The sequence below is a fragment of the Octopus sinensis genome, linkage group LG17 (genome assembly GCF_006345805.1).
Source record: "Octopus sinensis linkage group LG17, ASM634580v1, whole genome shotgun sequence".
In the NCBI taxonomy this organism is placed as follows: Eukaryota; Metazoa; Mollusca; class Cephalopoda; order Octopoda; family Octopodidae; genus Octopus; species Octopus sinensis.
The window spans coordinates 24,813,308-24,833,159 of record NC_043013.1 but is presented as its reverse complement, the minus strand read 5'-3'; the positions used below and the strand labels follow the sequence as shown (position 1 = coordinate 24,833,159).

At 37.1% G+C, this 19,852-nt stretch overlaps 1 protein-coding gene across 6 annotated transcripts in view; it reads right to left on the bottom strand.

The window, feature by feature from the left end:
* Positions 1-19,434, bottom strand: part of LOC115221077 (transient receptor potential cation channel subfamily M member-like 2) — a 151,886-nt gene extending 132,452 nt beyond the window's left edge. For 5 of the 6 annotated variants that reach the window (XM_036510452.1, XM_036510455.1, XM_036510451.1 and 2 more), the window contains exon 1: positions 19,134-19,434. In XM_036510452.1, coding sequence (XP_036366345.1) covers positions 19,134-19,424 — 291 coding nt within the window. In that variant the 5' untranslated portion in view covers positions 19,425-19,434. Of the gene's footprint in view, positions 517-19,133 lie in introns of those variants that run through there. The other variant, XM_036510456.1, reaches the window with a different exon arrangement.
* Positions 19,435-19,852: the final 418 nt, after the last annotated feature.

Genomic DNA, 19,852 nt, shown 5'->3' with positions numbered 1-19,852 from the left:
CGACTAATTATTATGTGGAGAGGGCCAATAGTTGAAATCACCATGCAAGCGAAGACGATATGTATATGTTGCTTACAAACGTGGTACCCGGAAATACTTGCCTCCAAAGTGGCAGAATAACAGATACACCATAATACGGAATGTGGACTATTGATTTCTGTTAAGAGTCAAAAGATGACAGCAAACGTGGTTGATTCTTAAAGCGTACTAGAAAATACTTCAACCAGCCTGCTGCGTGAAAATGTGTTCGATAAAACCAGGATAGTAGGAGATACTCATCAAATTTGTTATGCAAGAAATAATATAATTAATAGACTCTGGAATGGCTGTGTGGTAAGAAGTTTGCTTACCAATCGTTTGGTTTAGAGTTCAGTGGCGACTTGATCGAGAGTCTTCTATTATTGCTCTGGTCCGAACTATTTAATACATACGCACACACTGGCTACACACAAACACATGCCCACTCACTCACACACGCACTCACTCTTTCTCGCACACACTACACTACACACACACACACACACTCTTTCCCTCCCCGCCTCTCTTTCTCTCACGCACTCATATACACTTATTAACTTTTACAAAGAAAAAGTTTGCTGGTGACTTTACAGTTTCGGCTTGTTCGCTATATAAAATGACGTCCAACCAACCGAAACTAGTCACTCTGAACGTTTTCCTAGAAGAAAAAAAATTAACAAAGAAGCCGGGAATAATCATTCAGTTTGGTGTTAAATTGATAACTTAACATAAAAACAATCATACATACATACATACATACATACATACATAGCGACTATGGTAAATAGCAGGCACAACCGCAACGATTATTGTAGTAGTAGTAGAAGTGGTGGTGGTGTTGGTGGTGGTGGTGGTAGTAGTAGTAGTAGTCAGGATTATATGCCGTTGAAATGTGCCCTTAGTGAAATTTTCCGAGAAAAAATAACTTTGGATTTGAAGGACTTTCTCGAGGAGAGTATTCTCTACTAAAATAAGTAAAAATCACCAGATACAGTATTAGAAGTTGTTAACAAAATTTGTGCTGAGTATTTACAACAGTGTGATGAACCCACATTCTGGCAGATTAACACCTGTCTATATGCTCTGGCTACTACTGTAAAATAGTACATGAATTATATTCAGAAAGTAAACAAAACCGGAAAAACAAAGAAAGTACCATTATGGGTTTTGAAGACAGAGAAAAAGATAACTGATTTGGAGAAGACCATCAGTCATGTAATGATGCTTATTGCATGCAAACAAGCAAATCACTAAACGGTCCCACCAACAGAAAGTAAAGTAGGAGATAGAAATGGTGTTTGGAGACAACAAAAGGAGGACACTCACTTGCAAACTGATTACGTTCAAGCAGGAACTAAAAGCTGTCAGTGAAAAACTCCGACATCAGAAGAGAATAACCGAGAGAAGAACAATAAATAAAAAATTTAGCTGAAACCAGGCAGCAGTATACAGAAACATGAGAGGAGGAGCAATAAATATCACGGAAGCTCCTTCATGAAAATACATAGACGCCTTCTGGAAGAAAATCTGGAGTGAAAAGAAGGAATTTAACCAAGATGCTTTGTGGATGGAAGAAATCCGAAAAACTTATTGCTCCTACGTTACATCCAAGACATACAAACATTGATGGTGAAACTCTCGAAACTGTCATCCAGAAACTCCAGGATGGAAAAATACCTGGAAGAGACTTGATTGTTGGATATTGGTACAAGAAGCTAACATTCTACCAAGCATACCTTATCAATCTGTGCCAGCAAGCTTTCATTGGGAACAGTAGCGTGCCACACGGGCTAGCTCTGGCTGAGACAAAATTGATCCCCAAATACTGAACTACCTACACGGCAAAAAATTACCGGTCAATTGCATGCCAGAACTTAATGTATAAAATATTTACAGCATGTTTAAACCTCTTCCTCCAGGGCCATTGTGAAACCAATAACATTATCACAGCAGAACAAGCAGCTGGGAAGAAGGGAGTCTGGTGATGTGCCGAGTAATTGCTTATCAACAAAACTGTGATGTCAGAGGCGCGAGAGTACAGGAGAAACCTAGTTTCAATGTGGCTAGGTGACAAACAAGCCTTTGACTCTGTTCCCATTCACGGATGCTGGAAGCCCTTCAACTTGCCAAAGTTCCAGTGAAAATAGTCAAATCCATAGCTGACCTGACCTCATCGTAAGCCACCATCTTGAAATTAAACACAAAGAGCGAATGTATTATCACCGATAGAATACAATATCGCATATTCTAAGGAGACAGCTTCTCTGCGATGTTTATACTTTCTGTAAACCCCATGTCATTCATGTTAAGGAAGTCTGAAGTCTATCTCACTGATTCACAAGGAAACAGAAATACCAAAATCACACACGGTTTCTTTGTGGGTGACTTAAAACTTTATGCAAAGAATATGCATGAGATGAAAAGAGTCTTGACCTAGTTACAATATTCTCAAAAGATGTAGGGTTGATGTTTGGTCAGGATAAATGTTGTTATATGATTATGAAAAGGGCGAAAACTATAAACCAGACTAGCAGCATCTCTGTCAATGATTTGTCTGTCTCCCCTGTATCTGACGAGGAATGTTACAGGTATCTAGGGGTGGATGAAAATGTATCTTACAGTGGCACCTTTAACACAACGCGTGTCACTAAAGAATATTACAACCAAATAAAGAAAATTTGGATCTCAGAACTCTAGTGGCCCACAATGTGTTTGCAGTGCCAATACTCATACCAACATTTGGGTCGCTTGATGAGATCCGAGCCATTGATGTGAAAATCCGAAAAATATTAACAAGCACTTATAATTTCCACATAAACAGTGACATAAACCGCCTCTATCTAAAACAGAAACTAAATATCGATCCAAAATGCCTTTGAATGTCGCACCATATCCCTTCGGCAACAAATTTCAACCACCAGAGTTGAAGTGCATCCCTTGACCAAGTTTGCATACATGAAGCTGATAACATCATAAGACTTGGAAGGCAGCTCCTTGAGCAACATTCTTTGTCTGAATAGAATACATGCCCAAAGAAGTCGCACAACTCTACCGCAACGTATCATCAGATGAAAGGATGGGCCTGTATAAGCAGAAGACTACGCATGAATATGTTTGTAGAAAGCTCCGAGATGATAGTGACATCGTTCATCAAAGCAGTTTATCTTGGGCCAGTAGCAGGTTTACTACCTCCCACTTTGAAGGGTATGTGTTTGCAATCCAGAAACAGGAAATATCAACCAAGTACCTGATGCACAAAAGGGATAGAGATGCGGGAAAAGCCGTAAAATGTGACAACTGATGCAGACTTTGTGGAGTTAACATCGAAAATATCACCCACACCATAAGCAGCGTCCGAAAATGTCATCACGGTATTATCTACCGATGAGATATGAGGACACTCTATAATGAAATCCGTCAGAAGGATAATCCCGAGGACAAAGAAATATAAACCCACAGTATGGCAGAAGCCATAGCCACTCATAATGAAAAGGAGTACTGGTGGAATGTACCAGTGAAGACCTCAATAAAATGTAAGCACAACATACCTGATATAATGGTTTGGGATAGAGAAGAGAAACTGTGCACAGTTGTGGAAATTAGCTGCCCAGAGGATGTTAACATAAAGCTGAAGTATGTATGTGCGTGTGTACCTGTGTGTGTGTGTGAGTCCGTGTGTATGTGTGTGTATAGATATATTCCCCACACACACATTCACACATACATACATACATACAATACATACATACATACATACATACATACATACATACATACATACATACATACATACATACATAAGAACACACAGTATAGTAGAAGTCATTGCCACTCATAATAAAAAGGAATACTGGTGGAATGTACCAGTGAAGGCCAATAAAATGTAAGCACAACATACCTGATATAATGATTTGGGATAGAGAAGAGAAACTATGCACAGATGTGGAAATTTTCCTGCCCAGCGAATGTTAACATAAAGCTGAAGATTAGTGAAAAAGAGAATACCTATGCTGAACTATTGGGAAATCTGCAGTTACTCTATCCAGATTGCAAGTTCAGGTTTATACCTGTAATAATTGGGGTTGTGGGATATGTAACATACTGCCTAAATACAAATATTGAAAAATTAGGCTTCTCAAAACCAGAAAGGAGGAAGCTAATTCGAAGACTACAGATCCATTGGACTTATTGGACTAAGAATTCTTCAAGACAGTCTAATGACTGAAACAAGTAAAAGACCATCACTGGAACTGTAAAAATCTGTAAATCTTTCGGAATTTAACGCATTGTCCCTCCATAAGAAAGGATTGAGAGTCAATTCATTATAAGTATTTTAAAGGATAATATGGAACGTATGGTAAAACCATAGGTGCAGACGTGGCTGTGTGGTAAGATGCTTGCAGCCCAAACACATGATTCTTGGTTCAGTCTCACTGCGACTGCGTGGCACCTTGTACTAGTATTTTTTACTATAACCTCGGGCCAACCAAAGCCTTGTGGTGGATTTGGTAAACGGAAACTGAAAAAGAAGCCCGTCACACACACACACACACACATATATATATATATATATATATAATATATATATATATATATGAATATATATATATATAATATATATATATATATAATATATATATATATATATATATATATATATATATGAATATATATATATATATATATATAAATAAATATATATATATATATATATATATATATGAATATATATATATATATATGAATATATATATATATATATATATATATATACGTGTGTGTATATCTTTGAGTCTGTGTTTGTACCTCACCACCACTTGATAACTGGTGTTAGTGTATTTACGTCCCCGTAACTTAGCGGTCGGTAAAAGAGATCGATTGATTAAGAACCAGGCTTTAAAAAAAGTATCGGGGTCAATTTATTGGACTAAGAATTCTTCAAGACAGTCTAATGACTGAAACAAGTAAAAGACCAAAGATAAAAGATACACCGTTTTAATATTTGTTCAAGAAGACACACGCAAGCGGCAGACCCATTTTGTCTGTTATTAAAAAAGCTTATAACTTTCTTATACTGAAATCCACCGCAAATACATCAGTTCTAAGCCAACGAGGAAGCCTTCAAATGGGAACCCGCCCAGTTAAAAATAACAGCCAAATTTCACTGCCTGTCGTCATAAAAAGGATAGACACTGAATAATCTAATCTCAGATATCCCTTAAAAGATACAATGATCATAATTGGAATAATTTTGATCACAATTGCTCCGAATCTTTCCATACAATTTGAGAATTTATGCTCATATATTAGAAATCATTGCATTAAATATTTGTACGAGACTTTTCAATTATTCATTGTTTAGAGAATTAAACTATGATTATGATCATTATATTGATGGTAGACCAGTGTTCTGATAGACAAGTTGGTTTCAATTATTTAAAACGTTTAGGTGTTGCAGGACAACGCAGACGTCTTTTGCTATCTACATTTGCAAGAAAACCTTTTTGTTGGCTCACATAACACAATTATCTGTGGCTGATAGAATGGGCGAAATCTTAGATAGAAACCAGAATGATGTTCTACAGTATTCCACTTACCAAAATATGATGGTTTCGAGAAAAAGAATACATAAAACGTCTTATTATTTCTCTATGAAAACACATGACTCAACTGTTCAAATTCCCCTTTATATCATCTTTCTTGATTTAGATTCTTATTCACCTAATTTAGCCATTTTATGCCAGTGTGTGTGCGCGTATGAGTGAGTGTGTGTGTGTGTGTGAGTGTGTGTGTGTGTGTGTATGTGTGTGTGTGTGCGTGTGTATGTGTGTGTGTGTGTGTGTGTGTGTGTGTGTGTGTGTGTGTGTGTGTGTGTGTGTGAAGATATGAAAACCACGTTTAAAGAAAGATTTTAATCAGAAAAGGGATGGAAATGATCTACAGTGTATTCTGTGAAAAGAATAAAAAAAGAAACGACTACATTTAGCACCAAAGTACCACCAAACAATCAATAAAATACTGGCTTATTTTTGAATTTAAATTATGTAATACAACGCAAATACCAATCAATATAGTAATACTAGCATATTTTCATCATAGTAGTAAATTCTACGTCTCCTAAGTCTATTTTCAGGATGATGAAATGTTGTGATCCAGTTTTTCGCATCGTTATGTATGATACTTAGCAACAGTAGAGTAAAACATATATCATCAGCCTAGAAATTTTGCTCGTAAACTGTCGGTTTTGCATGAAAACTGTTGCGTCCCATATGTACTACATATGTGGGAAATTCTGTGGGTGTGCTTGTGGAGTTGTTAGCTAACTCCTCCTACATCGTTTAATCGATTTTGATGAAACTTGACACGTGAGTAGAATTCATGTCTAGAAACCTCATGGCATACTCAGATTGTTGAAAACATATCGATAATAGGGCCCCTGGAAGAGATCCTTATATATGTCTAATATAATTTCTTTTAACAGCCGAGGGAAATAACCCATTTGCCCCTGGATGGGAAATAACCCATTCATTTTCCTAAATTATTTAGTATAAATCAAATTGAGTATGCTTATTTCTTCGTATTTGAACTGCTAGAGTTATTTTCGCAATTTATCCAGCACAACTCTGAAACAATAGTATTTTCCTAAACAATAGATCCACTTATTTCGGTTAATGACTTATTCACGAATACATCCACACTAGCGCCGCTGAGGGTAATATTCTCTGGAAACGCACAAAATCCCTTTTCAGAGTTATTTACTTTGAATTGTTATTATCTCATATCTGATTAGCCTGTTATTACGTAATATGCTTCACGATTTTAGTATACAAACCTTAGTATTTCCTCCTAAGTTCTATATACTCTGGGAACGCATTGAAGCCCCTTTCGGGGCTACTTTATTTGAATTCTTACTGTCGGGTAACTAATTTCATGTTATCATATAACTGACTTCACAATTTGGGTATCCATAACTTACTGGGAATTCCTAAAAACAAGATCCTGTGTAAGACAGTTCAGCATTCTCTGTAAATGCACAAAAACCGTTTTAAGGGCTACATACTTTGTATTGTTGCTGTTGGATTAGCCAAACAATTATGAAAATAGAACCAAGGGATAAGCCCCGCTTTCCCTGGAATTACCGGGTACATCACCTAGTAAACAATAAACTGATTAGACAACAGACCATTTCGTAAGTTTTGTATTTAATGATGAAAATTATATAATTCCTTGTGCGTATATAATTGCATAAATTTGTTTACGCAATAAAAGCAAACCTGTCTTTGAGTACATTTATGATCTTATAGTGGAGGTGCAATGGCCCAGTAGTTAGGGAGCGGACTTGCAGTCGTAGGATCGTAGTTTCGATTCCCAGACCGGGCGTTGTGAGTGTTTATTGAGCGAAAACTTTTAAATCTCCACAAGGTTCCGGCAAGGGGTGATGGCAAGCCCTGTTGTACTCTTTCACCACAACTTTTTCTCACTCTTTCTTCCTGTTTCTGTTGTACCTGTATTTCAAAGGGCCAACCTTGTCACACTCTGTGTCACGCTGAATCTCTCCGGGAACTACGTTTAGGGTACACGTGTCTGTGGAGTGCTCAGCCACTTGCACGTTAATTTCACGAATGAGCTGTTCTGTTGATTGGATCAACTGGAATCCTTGTCGTCGTAACCGACGGAGTGCCGTAATAATAATAATCTTACAACAATATAAATGTGAAAAATGTTAATTGATTCATTCATTTTTATGACAGATATATTAGAGTTTTACCGGAGTCTAAATATAAATTTTAAAAAATCGAAGAATAATATGAGTCCTTTCTCCTATAGGCATCAGGGAGGGAGTTGCCGATAATATCGATCAAAGTATTTAACAGGTGCTTGGTTTATCGACCCGAACGGATGAAAGGCAAAGTCAACCTTAGCGAAAGTTGAACTCACCACGTAAAGACTGGTGAAATGCCATAAAGCATTTTGTCCGCTGTGCTAACGATTCTTTTCAATTCTCGGCACAAGGCCCGAAATTTTTGGACCCCAGTATGAAACTGGTAATCAATTTATCGATCTCGAAAGGATAAGAGGCAAAGTCGACCTCGGTGGAATTTGAACTCAGAACATAAAGGCAGACGAAATACCTATTTCTTTACTACCCACACGGGGCTAAACAAGAACGGACAAACAGATTAAGTCGATTATATCAAACCCAATGCGTAACTGGTACTTATTTAATCGACCCCGAAAGGATGAAAGGCAAAGTCGACCTCGGCGGAATTTGAACTCAGAACGTAGCGGCAGACAAAGTACCTATTTCTTTACTACCCACAAGGGGCTAAACACAGAGAGGACAAACAAGAACAGACAAACAGATTAAGTCGATTATATCGAACCCAATGCGTAACTGGTACTTATTTAATCGACCCCGAAAGGATGAAAGGCAAAGTCGACCTCGGCGGAATTTGAACGCAGCGGCAGACGAAATACCGCTAAGGATTTCGCCGGGCGTGCTAACGTTTCTGCCAGCTCGCAGCCTTTACAAAGAGCAATAAAAAAGAAGACATAAAAGGTTGCTCCAGCGATAAAGTTGTCTGAAGTTCACGTGTTGTATTTCAAAGATTATTGTATTATTTCCTCCCTATACAACAACAGTCTGCAATTAAACTAATGAAAATCGCTAAAAATGCAAGGATTCACTATATGAGAGGAGCTGTCACGGCGAGCTCACGCATAGAATCCTTTCTGCTGAAGGCGCAAAATCTGGAATTTAGGAGGAGGGTACTAGTCGATTTCATCGACCCCAGTGTGTCACTGGTACTTAATTTACGACCCCGAGAAGATGTAAGACAAAGTCGATCTCTGCGGAATTTGAACTTTGTAATGTGGCGACGGGCGAAATGCCACTAAGCATTTCGTTCAGCGTGCTAACGAGTCTTTTTATTTTCTACTCTAGGCACAAGGCCAGAAATTTTGGGGGAGGGAGCCAGTCGAATATATCGACCCCAGTACGCAACTGGTACTTTATTGACCTCGAAAGAATGAAAGCCAAAGTCGACCTCGACGGAATTTATAACTCAGGACGCAAAGACAGACGAAATACTGCTAAGCATTTCGCCCGGCATACTTACGATTCTGCTAGCTCGCTGCCTTAGCTCACGTATATAAGATTTATAAACCTGTAACAAAACTATAATAGAAAATGCGTTAACTCAAAAATGCTCAAATGAAAGTCATGTTAAAGTTTGATCACAACCGTGATACTCTTTTATACACATACATTCTTGATTATGTTATAAACTGGATATGCATCAAATAAGGCCTATTACGGCTACAGAACCAGGAACGTGCTGTTTCTTTTGTTTTCTCTGGTTTTTTTTTTTAGTGACACTACAGCTCCGCTCTAACAATCATCTCCATTGTTTTAGGCGTCACTGTTGCACCCCGTCACCCGGATCTAGCTTATATTATTTGACGTAGTCGTCCTCCTCGAGAGTCCTAAGAGCTTCAAACTCTCTAGAGTTAATTTCCTGTGCACTTTTTTTCGTAAACTGCTCGAGATACTTGTTAATCCTTATGAACTATCTTCAGTTACTTACTTTATAAAAGCATTTCCCATCAGCAAAGACATACTTGCCAACGAAATATTTGAGGTTTGATTGCTTTCAAAAGTTGCAGCAAAGCTCCACGTCTTTCTATCTCAACTTTTGAAAATCAGAGAAATCTATGAAACTGGTCAAGTCTTTAAAAATGTTTAAACAAGAGAAAATCTAGACGAATCCCATTTCAGTTTCAACTTTATATATATATATATATGTAGGTCCCGGGTTGATTCGGGGTTAACCACAGTAAATAAGGTACTCAATACATAGCAGAGTAAAATTAATTTATTATATAGAAGGAGCTTCTACAGGACTAGAACTGTTTCATTCAAGAGAAATCTTCAGGAAGCTTCCTGAAGATTTCTCTTGAATGAAACATTTCTAGTCCTGTAGAAGCTCCTTCTATATATATATATATATATATATATATATATATATATATATATATATTATATATATATATATATATATATATATATATATATATATATATATTAATAGTTATCACGAAGCTAATATGGCAGTCGAGAAATATAGGACGAAAGCTGCCGTTGATTAGCTCCAAGAGGCCATCGCCTCTAGCTAGCTATGTGACACACGAACCTGTGTCCATTATAACCTTCGAAGAGGGGAGGTCAGCCGCTCCCCCTTGCTGGTCAGGCAGCTGCAGACTAGTTTCAGGGTATTTGCTCTTTATCAATGCAGAGCAACCGAACCCTCAGCAGGAAGCGGCTGACCTCCCCTGTTCGAAGGTTATAATGATACAGGTTCGTGTGTCACTTAGCGAGCTAGAGGCGATGGCCTCTTGGAGCTAATCAACGGCAGCTTTCGACCTATATTTATGGACTGCCATATTAGCTTGGCGATAACTATTACTATCCAGTACCGCTGCCATAGTCTCCTTTAGAAGACTTAGAAAGAATAATGATAATAATATAATAATAATAATAATATAATAATAATAATAATAATAATAATAATAAAATTATATATAATATATATATATTATTAATAGTTATCACGAAGCTAATATGGCAGTCGAGAAATATAGGACGAAAGCTGCCGTTGATTAGCTCCAAAGGCCATCGCCTCTAGCTAGCTATGTGACACACGAACCTGTGTCCATTATAACCTTCGAAGAGGGGAGGTCAGCCGCTCCCCCTTGCTGGTCAGGCAGCTGCAGACTAGTTTCAGGGTATTTGCTCTTTATCAATGCAGAGCAACCGAACCCTCAGCAGGAAGCGGCTGACCTCCCCTGTTCGAAGGTTATAATGATACAGGTTCGTGTGTCACTTAGCGAGCTAGAGGCGATGGCCTCTTGGAGCTAATCAACGGCAGCTTTCGACCTATATTTATGGACTGCCATATTAGCTTGGCGATAACTATTACTATCCAGTACCGCTGCCATAGTCTCCTTTAGAAGACTTAGAAAGAATAATGATAATAATATAATAATAATAATAATATAATAATAATAATAATAATAATAATAATAAAATTATATATAATATATATATTATTATATAATAGTTATCACGAAGCTAATATGGCAGTCGAGAAATATAGGACGAAAGCTGCCGTTGATTAGCTCCAAGAGGCCATCGCCTCTAGCTAGCTATGTGACACACAACCTGTGTCCATTATAACCTTCGAAGAGGGGAGGTCAGCCGCTCCCCCTTGCTGGTCAGGCAGCTGCAGACTAGTTTCAGGGTATTTGCTCTTTATCAATGCAGAGCAACCGAACCCAGCAGGGGAAGCGGCTGACCTCCCCTGTTCGAAGGTTATAATGGATACAGGTTCGTGTGTCACTTAGCGAGCTAGAGGCGATGGCCTCTTGGAGCTAATCAACGGCAGCTTTCGACCTATATTTATGGACTGCCATATTAGCTTGGCGATAACTATTACTATCCAGTACCGCTGCCATAGTCTCCTTTAGAGAGACTTAGAAAGAATAATGATAATAATAATAATAATAATAATAATAATAATAATAATAATAATAATAATAATAATAATTATATATAAATATATATAATCCTGCGACGGACCGGCGTCCCATCCAAGTGCGGCATATATACGCAACTGAAACCGGAAAACTGGACCTTTATGAGCCTGGCATTTCTTCTTTATATCTATATAAGAAAAGGGGGCGTGAATTTCCACACTGGAAAAAATATAGAGAATTTGCTGTTGAAAATGCACCGGAATTTGCAAAGCTTGTAATCGTCTTTAAATAAATTTATTTAAATACATACCAAACTAGTTTCAGCAATTTTTTTATTTATCAATGGTATAAAGGTATGGGATTTTAAGAATTTTAAATTTCGAAGCGAAAACATGTTTAAGTGATTAAATGTTCGCAAAATTCAATAATATCAAAAATGACCAGAGAAGAATATAAAGAATGTGGATCACCAAAAATTCGGTCATACTGAGTTAAGAGAGAGAGAGAGGGAGAGAGAGAGAGAGAGAGAGAGAGAGAGAGAGAGAGAGAAGGGGAGAAAAGGAAAGTAAATAAAAGGGGTTTTGTTACATTTTCTGTAGTTCTGTTTTTCAGTATGACCAAACTTTGGTGTTTCCCATTCGCCGGTCATTTCTGATTTCATTCAATTTTGTGAACATTTAATCATTTAAACATATTTTCTACTTCGCAATTAAATTTTTTAAAAAGTCCCATACCTTTATATCATTGATAAACAAAAAATTATTTACATTTGACTGATATTTGCCCTCATCTTGTTTGTTGTTAACACGTTTCGGTTGATATACCCTCCAGCCTTTATTAGGTGTCTTGAGGAAATTTCGAACCAGGATTCTCATTCCTAAGGTATTTTTCGATGTTATTATTATTCAAGTTACCACCTGGAATCGAATTCCGAATCTTGGGGTTAGTAGCCCGCGCTCTTAACCTCTATGTCATATGCCCGAGGGTAATTATGGAGTGAATTTTAGGGCTTATAAATCTAATATTTTTCTATCCTTCCTTAATACCATTTCTCATATGCTACTCATATTTGCACTCGGTCTGCTTAGGAGGTTGTTGTGTCCTAACATATGTGTTGCTGCTTTTAGTTTTCATATTTTCCGGTAGTGTTCTCTACCTATTATTTTAAATTCATTCCACAGGGGAAGGTGGTCTCCATTTTTCCATACCTGATTTATCAATATCTCCTCGTGTAACAACTTTGCGATGTTCGTCTACCCTTATTTTGAGGGTGAGGCATGTTTCGCCTTTGTATAACCTACCACAGCTGCATGGGATGGAGTACACGCAGTCTTTGGTCATATTCTCTTCTATTGGTGATTTTACTTGAAGGAGATATTTGCGAAGTGCTGTATTACTCTTGAATACTGCCCTGATGTCATATGGGCCGCATATCTTTTTGTATCTTTTCGGAGATGCCTTTCACATAGCGTACACAGACTGTGAACAGTTTATTGGTTTCATCCTCTCTTTTCTTCATAATTGGAGTGGACAGTATGTTTTTGGGGTAGTTGTTACTTAACAGATTGTTATTGAGCTTGATCATTTCTTCGCGGTGTGTATCACGATCGCTACTAATATTCTTTGCTTGATGTTTTGGGTACTGAGAAATCCCCCTCTTTACACTGTGCGGATGGTGGGAATTGAAGTTGAGGTGTCGTCCAGTGAAAGTCGGCTTGCGGTATACGGATGTCCGGAATCCATACTTGGTGCGTGTTATTAATGCGTCCAGGAATGTTAGCTGATTGTCTTTTTCCTTTTCAATTGTGAACTGTATGGATGGCTTTATTGAGTTCACATGATCTAACAGCACTTGGATATCTTCCTGGTGGAGCCAGAGTATAAAGGTCTCATCAACATATCGCAGCCATAGGGTTGGTTTTAGTGGCGTTGGTCCTAAAACCAAATTCTCAAAGTATTCCATGTATATATTGGCTGTTATCGGTGATAATGGCAAACCCATAGTTAAACCCTCTTCTTGTCGATATATATCAGTGTCCATTCTGAAGTAGGTAGTTTCTACACAGAAGGTCAACATTTCCATCAGGTTTCTTATTGGTATACTAGTGCGTTCTTTTAGATGGGTGTCTGTCACTAGTTTTTCCTGAATCATTGATAGAGCTTCACCAAATGTAAATAATGTAAATAATGTACATAGTTCCTCATCTCTTAAATATAGAAATGAAACAAAAAATTGTTGAAACCAATTTGGTATTTATGTAAATAAATTTACTTAAAAACAATTACAAGTTTTTCAAATTCAGGTGCATTTTCAACAACAAATTCTCTTTCTCTCTTCCTTTCTCTCTCTCTCTCTCTTTCTCTCTCTCTCTTTCTCTCTCTCTCTTTCTCTCTCACACACACACATTTATGGCAAATGAAAGATGGAATATACGAGAATTCATTATTATTCATGACAGTTGTTTCGACACATCTAGCATCGATCCCTCATATCTGGGACACCCAACAACTGGTTCAGAAGCATCTGGCGGTGTAGATGTATCTCGTCGGATGATAAATAAATGCAACTCGTTAAAATAACAGTTCCACAATGTAACCTCCCGCTTTGTAGAAAGAAAAGCAGCCAGACGAAAGAAATATCTTCATTTATATAGATCAACGATAAAATCACAGATGGCATAAATAGAAACGGACACGCAATCCAGCGAGAAAAGTATCAAAAATAACCGTTAACAAATATGGATGTATAAATGCCCTTGGGCAAGCTGCATGGCGCGAGTACACTCGCTCATACAAGCATTCGCAAAAGTGTGAGCCAACACACATGTGAGGTTTGGGGCATTCACGATCACATAGCGAGTTAACTATCTACTTGGTGTTTGTAAGAATGGTAAGGTTAAAAGTAAACTTAAGTCACCTATACTTTAAAGCAAATATAATCATGTTAACGGTTACTAAAAATTCATTCCTACTGCATTGTGCGATACTATATTTATATGCGTATATGCATCTCGAGAGTCATTCAGAAATTCTATTAATGATCTTCTCGTAAGTCCACGTGTATGTATGTATGTATGTATGTATGTTGTTGTATGTATGTATGTATGTATATGTATGTATGTATGTATGTATGTATGCCGACAGTGTGGAATTAGCACTTTCCCATAAACTCTCATGTACGAAACTGATTAGTAAAATCAGCTGAAATGATACTGTATTGTGTGTGCGTGTATATATATATATATATAATATATATATATATATATATATATATATATATATATAATATATCTATATATATATATATATATACATATATATATATATATATATATATATATATATACATATATATATATATATATATGTATATATATACATATATATACATATACATACATATAGTTGGGATTTACAGAAAAACAAAAGACAAAGACACACATACGTACATATACACACAGATATTGGTGACGTCATAAAAATTCGCGAATTTTGGAGAGAGTATGGAATATTCTTTTTTGGAACCGAGTCTCGCAGTATATATAATGCCATAAATAATAGGATGTAAAAACTGGGTTGAAAAACCCTTTTTCGATAGAAAAATCGAAGGCTGCTGGGACTTGAACCTGCATCGCTTGTAGACATGTGTGTGTGTGTGTGTGTGTGTGTGTGTGTTCATTTCATTCCCAATTCTAATAACTTTTATGATATTTTACGTCTAATTAATTTCTTTGTATAAATATTCAATAATGAAAGGAAGTTCAGAAAGTAAATTTTCCTGAAAACGTCAATTTATAAAAAAAAATCTCACTTGCTTAGTAAATATTTCTTTCAGTAATCTATCGTTGTTGTAATGTATCTGTAATTTAAACAAACTTCAAGGTGACCCAACTACGTTTAGCGTACTAGAAATAGCAGTGATCACATAGTTGTTACTGTAAGGCTTATAGCGTTCCAAACAGCCATACCAACAAAATCACTTCTTAATTAAAAAACAAAAAATGATACTGGTATGTTAAAAAGTGTTCATTTTATCAAAAATATTAATTTAACAAACTCTGGAAACTGATATTGTTCTTGAAATTGTGTTTCAAAGTTATATAGCTATTTTGTCTAATAGCATTCATTCATTCAATAAATAATTTATTTCCATTACGTATATATGTGTGGGTTTTGCAAATAGCGAATTAAAACTTGAAATGAAAACATTGAAATGAAAACATTGAAATGAATATATATTAAATTACCATTAATGAAAATAGAGGCGAAAGAGAGAGAGAAAGAGAAAGAGAGGAAGGGAGAGAGAGGAAGGGAGGGAGAGGGAGGGAGAGAGAGGGAGGGAGGGAGAGAGGAAGGGAAAGAGAGTGAAAGTGAGAGTGAGAGACTGTTGCAAATGAAAACGGAAAATTTTGCCTATAATGAATATTATATATTAAACATTAACATCTGCTCCGCAGTGAATGCAACGAATATTTAAATTTGTGAAAAACTTGTAGTTCAAATATTCAATAAACTTCAAAAATCGAACTTAGGAAATTTTTTGCGACATGAATTTATGAAAAAAATTTCCCGACAGTCAAGCCTTTAATAATTGCTTTCTTTTATACCTGATTAATAAGCAGCTTCCTCCATTATAATATAAATAGAAGATGCCTCAATAGTTTCAAAACATGCTAAAAGAGTTTAATTCAGGACTAATTGGTGAAGCGGATTATGCTAGTTGATGAATAAGATTAATCAGAAATCTGATGTTTGTCTTTCATCCTTTACTTGTTTCAGTCATTGGTCTGCGGCCATGTTAGAACACCACCTTGAAGGGTTTAGGTCCATCAGATCGACCCTAACTACGCATTTTCTAAGTCTGGTACTTTTACTATCGGATACTTTTGCCGAACCGCTTCGTTACGGGTGCATAAACAAACTAACGCCCGTTGTCAAGCGCTGGAACGGGGAAACACACAAAGACTCACATATGTGTACTATGGGCTTTTGCACAGTTTTCGTCTACCAAATTCACTCACAAGACATTGATCGGCCTTGGGCTATAGAAGAAGACACTTGCCCAAGGTACTGCACAGTGGGACTGAACCCGAGACCATGTGGCTGCCAAGCAAGCTTCTTAACCTATATCGATTATATTACTATATAGGTTTTCATTATTTTCCTTTCTTAATTCTCTGTCCAATATCATTTCTCTATTATGTAATACTCGATTATATGACTATTGCTATGATTTGAACTGATACTCCAAATTACTATTGAATAAGATTGTACGAAAATGCGTCTAGTATTTCCGTCAGGGGCAGGAGTTGAACCGATGGACACGTCATTCGCTACATACCTCTAAATAGTCTGAAAGTAGTTATGTAAATGGGTAGTAAATTTCTCTCCATCCATCCGTCCATCCGTCCGTCCGTCCGATCGTTCATTTGTGCATCCGCCCAACTCTACCTACCTACCTACCTACTACCTACCTACCTACCTACCTGCATACCTACTTACCTACCTACCTACCTACCTACATACCTACATACATACATACATATACATATATATCAGCCTGCTTACTTGCCTGTCTCTCTCTCTTTTCCCCTTTCTCTCACTCTGTCACTCTAGCATTCTCTCTCACCCTCTCTCATTCTCTCTCACCCTCTATCATTATCTCCCACTCTCTCTCTCTCTGTCCTTTGCTTTCCTCGAATGTCAACTTTCATTCCTTTCTTTCCTTTTCCCTGTTAGTCACATCTTTCCCCACAAACTTTTGTTCGTTTCTTTCTTTTTCATTACCAACCGCTAAACTAGGATTAACAGATTAGGCTACATGCAACAGATTATGCGACTACATATTGTATTAAAATTTTAGTCTTTCAAGACAAAGACAATTTTTTAAAAAATTACCAGAAAAATTTTAATCTTGAGTTGCATTCTAAAACAATCTACTGATTTTAGAAAAAAACATGTGTTACTTTTTATGAAATTGATCTTGCAGCCCTTCACTGAATCTCGATGACCGGGCGTTCTTCATGCAACCGCCATTTCATTATCAATTTTTCTTCTTTGTTACACTTATAAATACGCAGACACACAAAAGTACACGCACTCACACACACACACACACACACACACACACACACCACCACCACCACCACCACCACCAACAACAACAAATCAAACGAAGCAACGTTTTCGTGAGCTGCTAGAACTAGCACACAATCTCCCTCATTTCAGACATTACTATCTTTAAAAGTGAGAACTCATTGAATAATGTAGACCGAGACACGCCATGCTTGCCAGACAAGACAGGATGTCCATAACAGCAACGATCCTCGCTCGTGGCTGATCTGCAGTGAAACAACAACAACAACAACAGCAACACAATTTTACAATCCTTTCTTAATAAATTAACTATCCATTAACACATAGACCACTGAGTTAGCTTATGACAAAAGGTATTTCTCCGTCATTGCAGGAGGTTTACATTATAAAAGAGTAGGAAATGCTTTGGCACAGCCGTTGGGGATCGCGAATCCGACGTCGACTTATTTGACGTGAAACTCTAATATTTCTTCTATCTTTATGTTTCTAACGTTCTGTCAACCCTCTCTCTCTCTCCTTTTTCTCTCTTTCCCTCTCTCCCTCACAGATAGACAAATAAACACACATACGCGCGCGCGCACACACACACAATCCCTCTCTTTCTTTATGTGTATGAGAGCATATTTCTCTATGCATGTGAGGAGAGAAAAAGTGTATCAAACGTGTTCAGTTAATAATTTGCAATCTCTCTCTCCCTCTTTCTCCCCCTCTCTCCCTCTCTTTCTTCCTCTCTCTCTCGCTCTCCCCCATCTCTGACTAATTTGTATGTATATATTTCTGGTCACATGCGCATGTGTGTGTATGTGTTTGCTTTCAGAGCCAAAGAGTACTTTTGCCAAAGAAGCTTCAATATCCAGCCAACCGTGCTAAATCGCCAGCGCCTGGACGGCTTCACAGAATCATGCTTTTCCGTTATATGTCCTTTCATTTGTCGGATGGGAGGGTGGGATTTCAGAGAAATTTATCTGGTATTTCTAGCTCCCACGTTGGCTAAATTACATGATATTAGAAACTCCTAGTATGGTCACAAAGTATTTAGATTGCGCCTATGCTGGGGCAACACCTTCAAAAATTTTTAGTCGAATGAATTGACCCCAACACTTGTTTTTTTAGGCCTGGTACTTATGCAATCAGTATATTTTGTCAAATCGGTTAGTTACAGGGATGTAAACACGCCAACATTGGTTTCAAGTAGTGGTAGTGGGCAAACACGGACATAAAAAAACATACGCATACACACACACACACACACATATATATACATAAATGACAGGATTCTTTTCAGTTTCCGTCTACCAAATCCACTCACAAGACTTTGGTTGGTTCGAGGCTATAGTAGAAGACATTTGCCCAAAGTGCCACGCAGTGAGACTGAACTCGGTTGAGATGTGGTTGAGATGAAAGCGTCTTACCACACAACCACGCCTGCGCCTAGAATCAGTAAAAGAGGAACAGAATAAATTAGAACCGTGTTTTGTATTTACCTCTTTGCTGATTCCCTGTTTGTCGCTTTCATCTTCATTGCTTCCATCTTTGTTATTTCCCTCATCTCTATTTCCAATTTTGCTGCTTTCAACTGTGATACTCTCAATATTGGTAGCACCAGTTATGGTGGACTCGGTTTTGGCATTCGCTGTTTTGTTACTCTCATTCTTGAAAGCTCCACTTTTGGTAATACTGTCTTTCGCATTTCCATTTTCTTGAAACGCAACATTATTATAAGTTGGGATCGTTTCTTCCCTTGTCGGGTAAACCTTTATATTTTTCATATCCATTTCATTTAATCTGCAAATTAAAAAAATATTTTTTAAGATAAGTGAGAATTTATAAAATTACAAGATATTTTATGAGTTACTAACGATTTCCGGTAAAACTAAATAATTTCTGATTTTTTTTTTCATAACTGATTGCAAATTCTTAGCATATTAAAACACGAAGGAATTGGCAGAATGGTAACTGTAAAGAACTAAATTCCTTTAGTTGTAACTCTTTACTTTCTGAATTCAAATCACGCGACTTCAGCTTAATATTTTGCCGTTCCGCGTTCAGATCAACTTTGCGTTTCAAAGTTCTACGGTCATGTTGGCTTTGCATTTCAACCTCCTGGAACCAATCAAATAAAATTGTCTCTCAATTGTACCTGTACTAAAAAATGAATATTAATAAAGACTTTCGGTCGGGTTCATCGTTGCCATTCATCTTG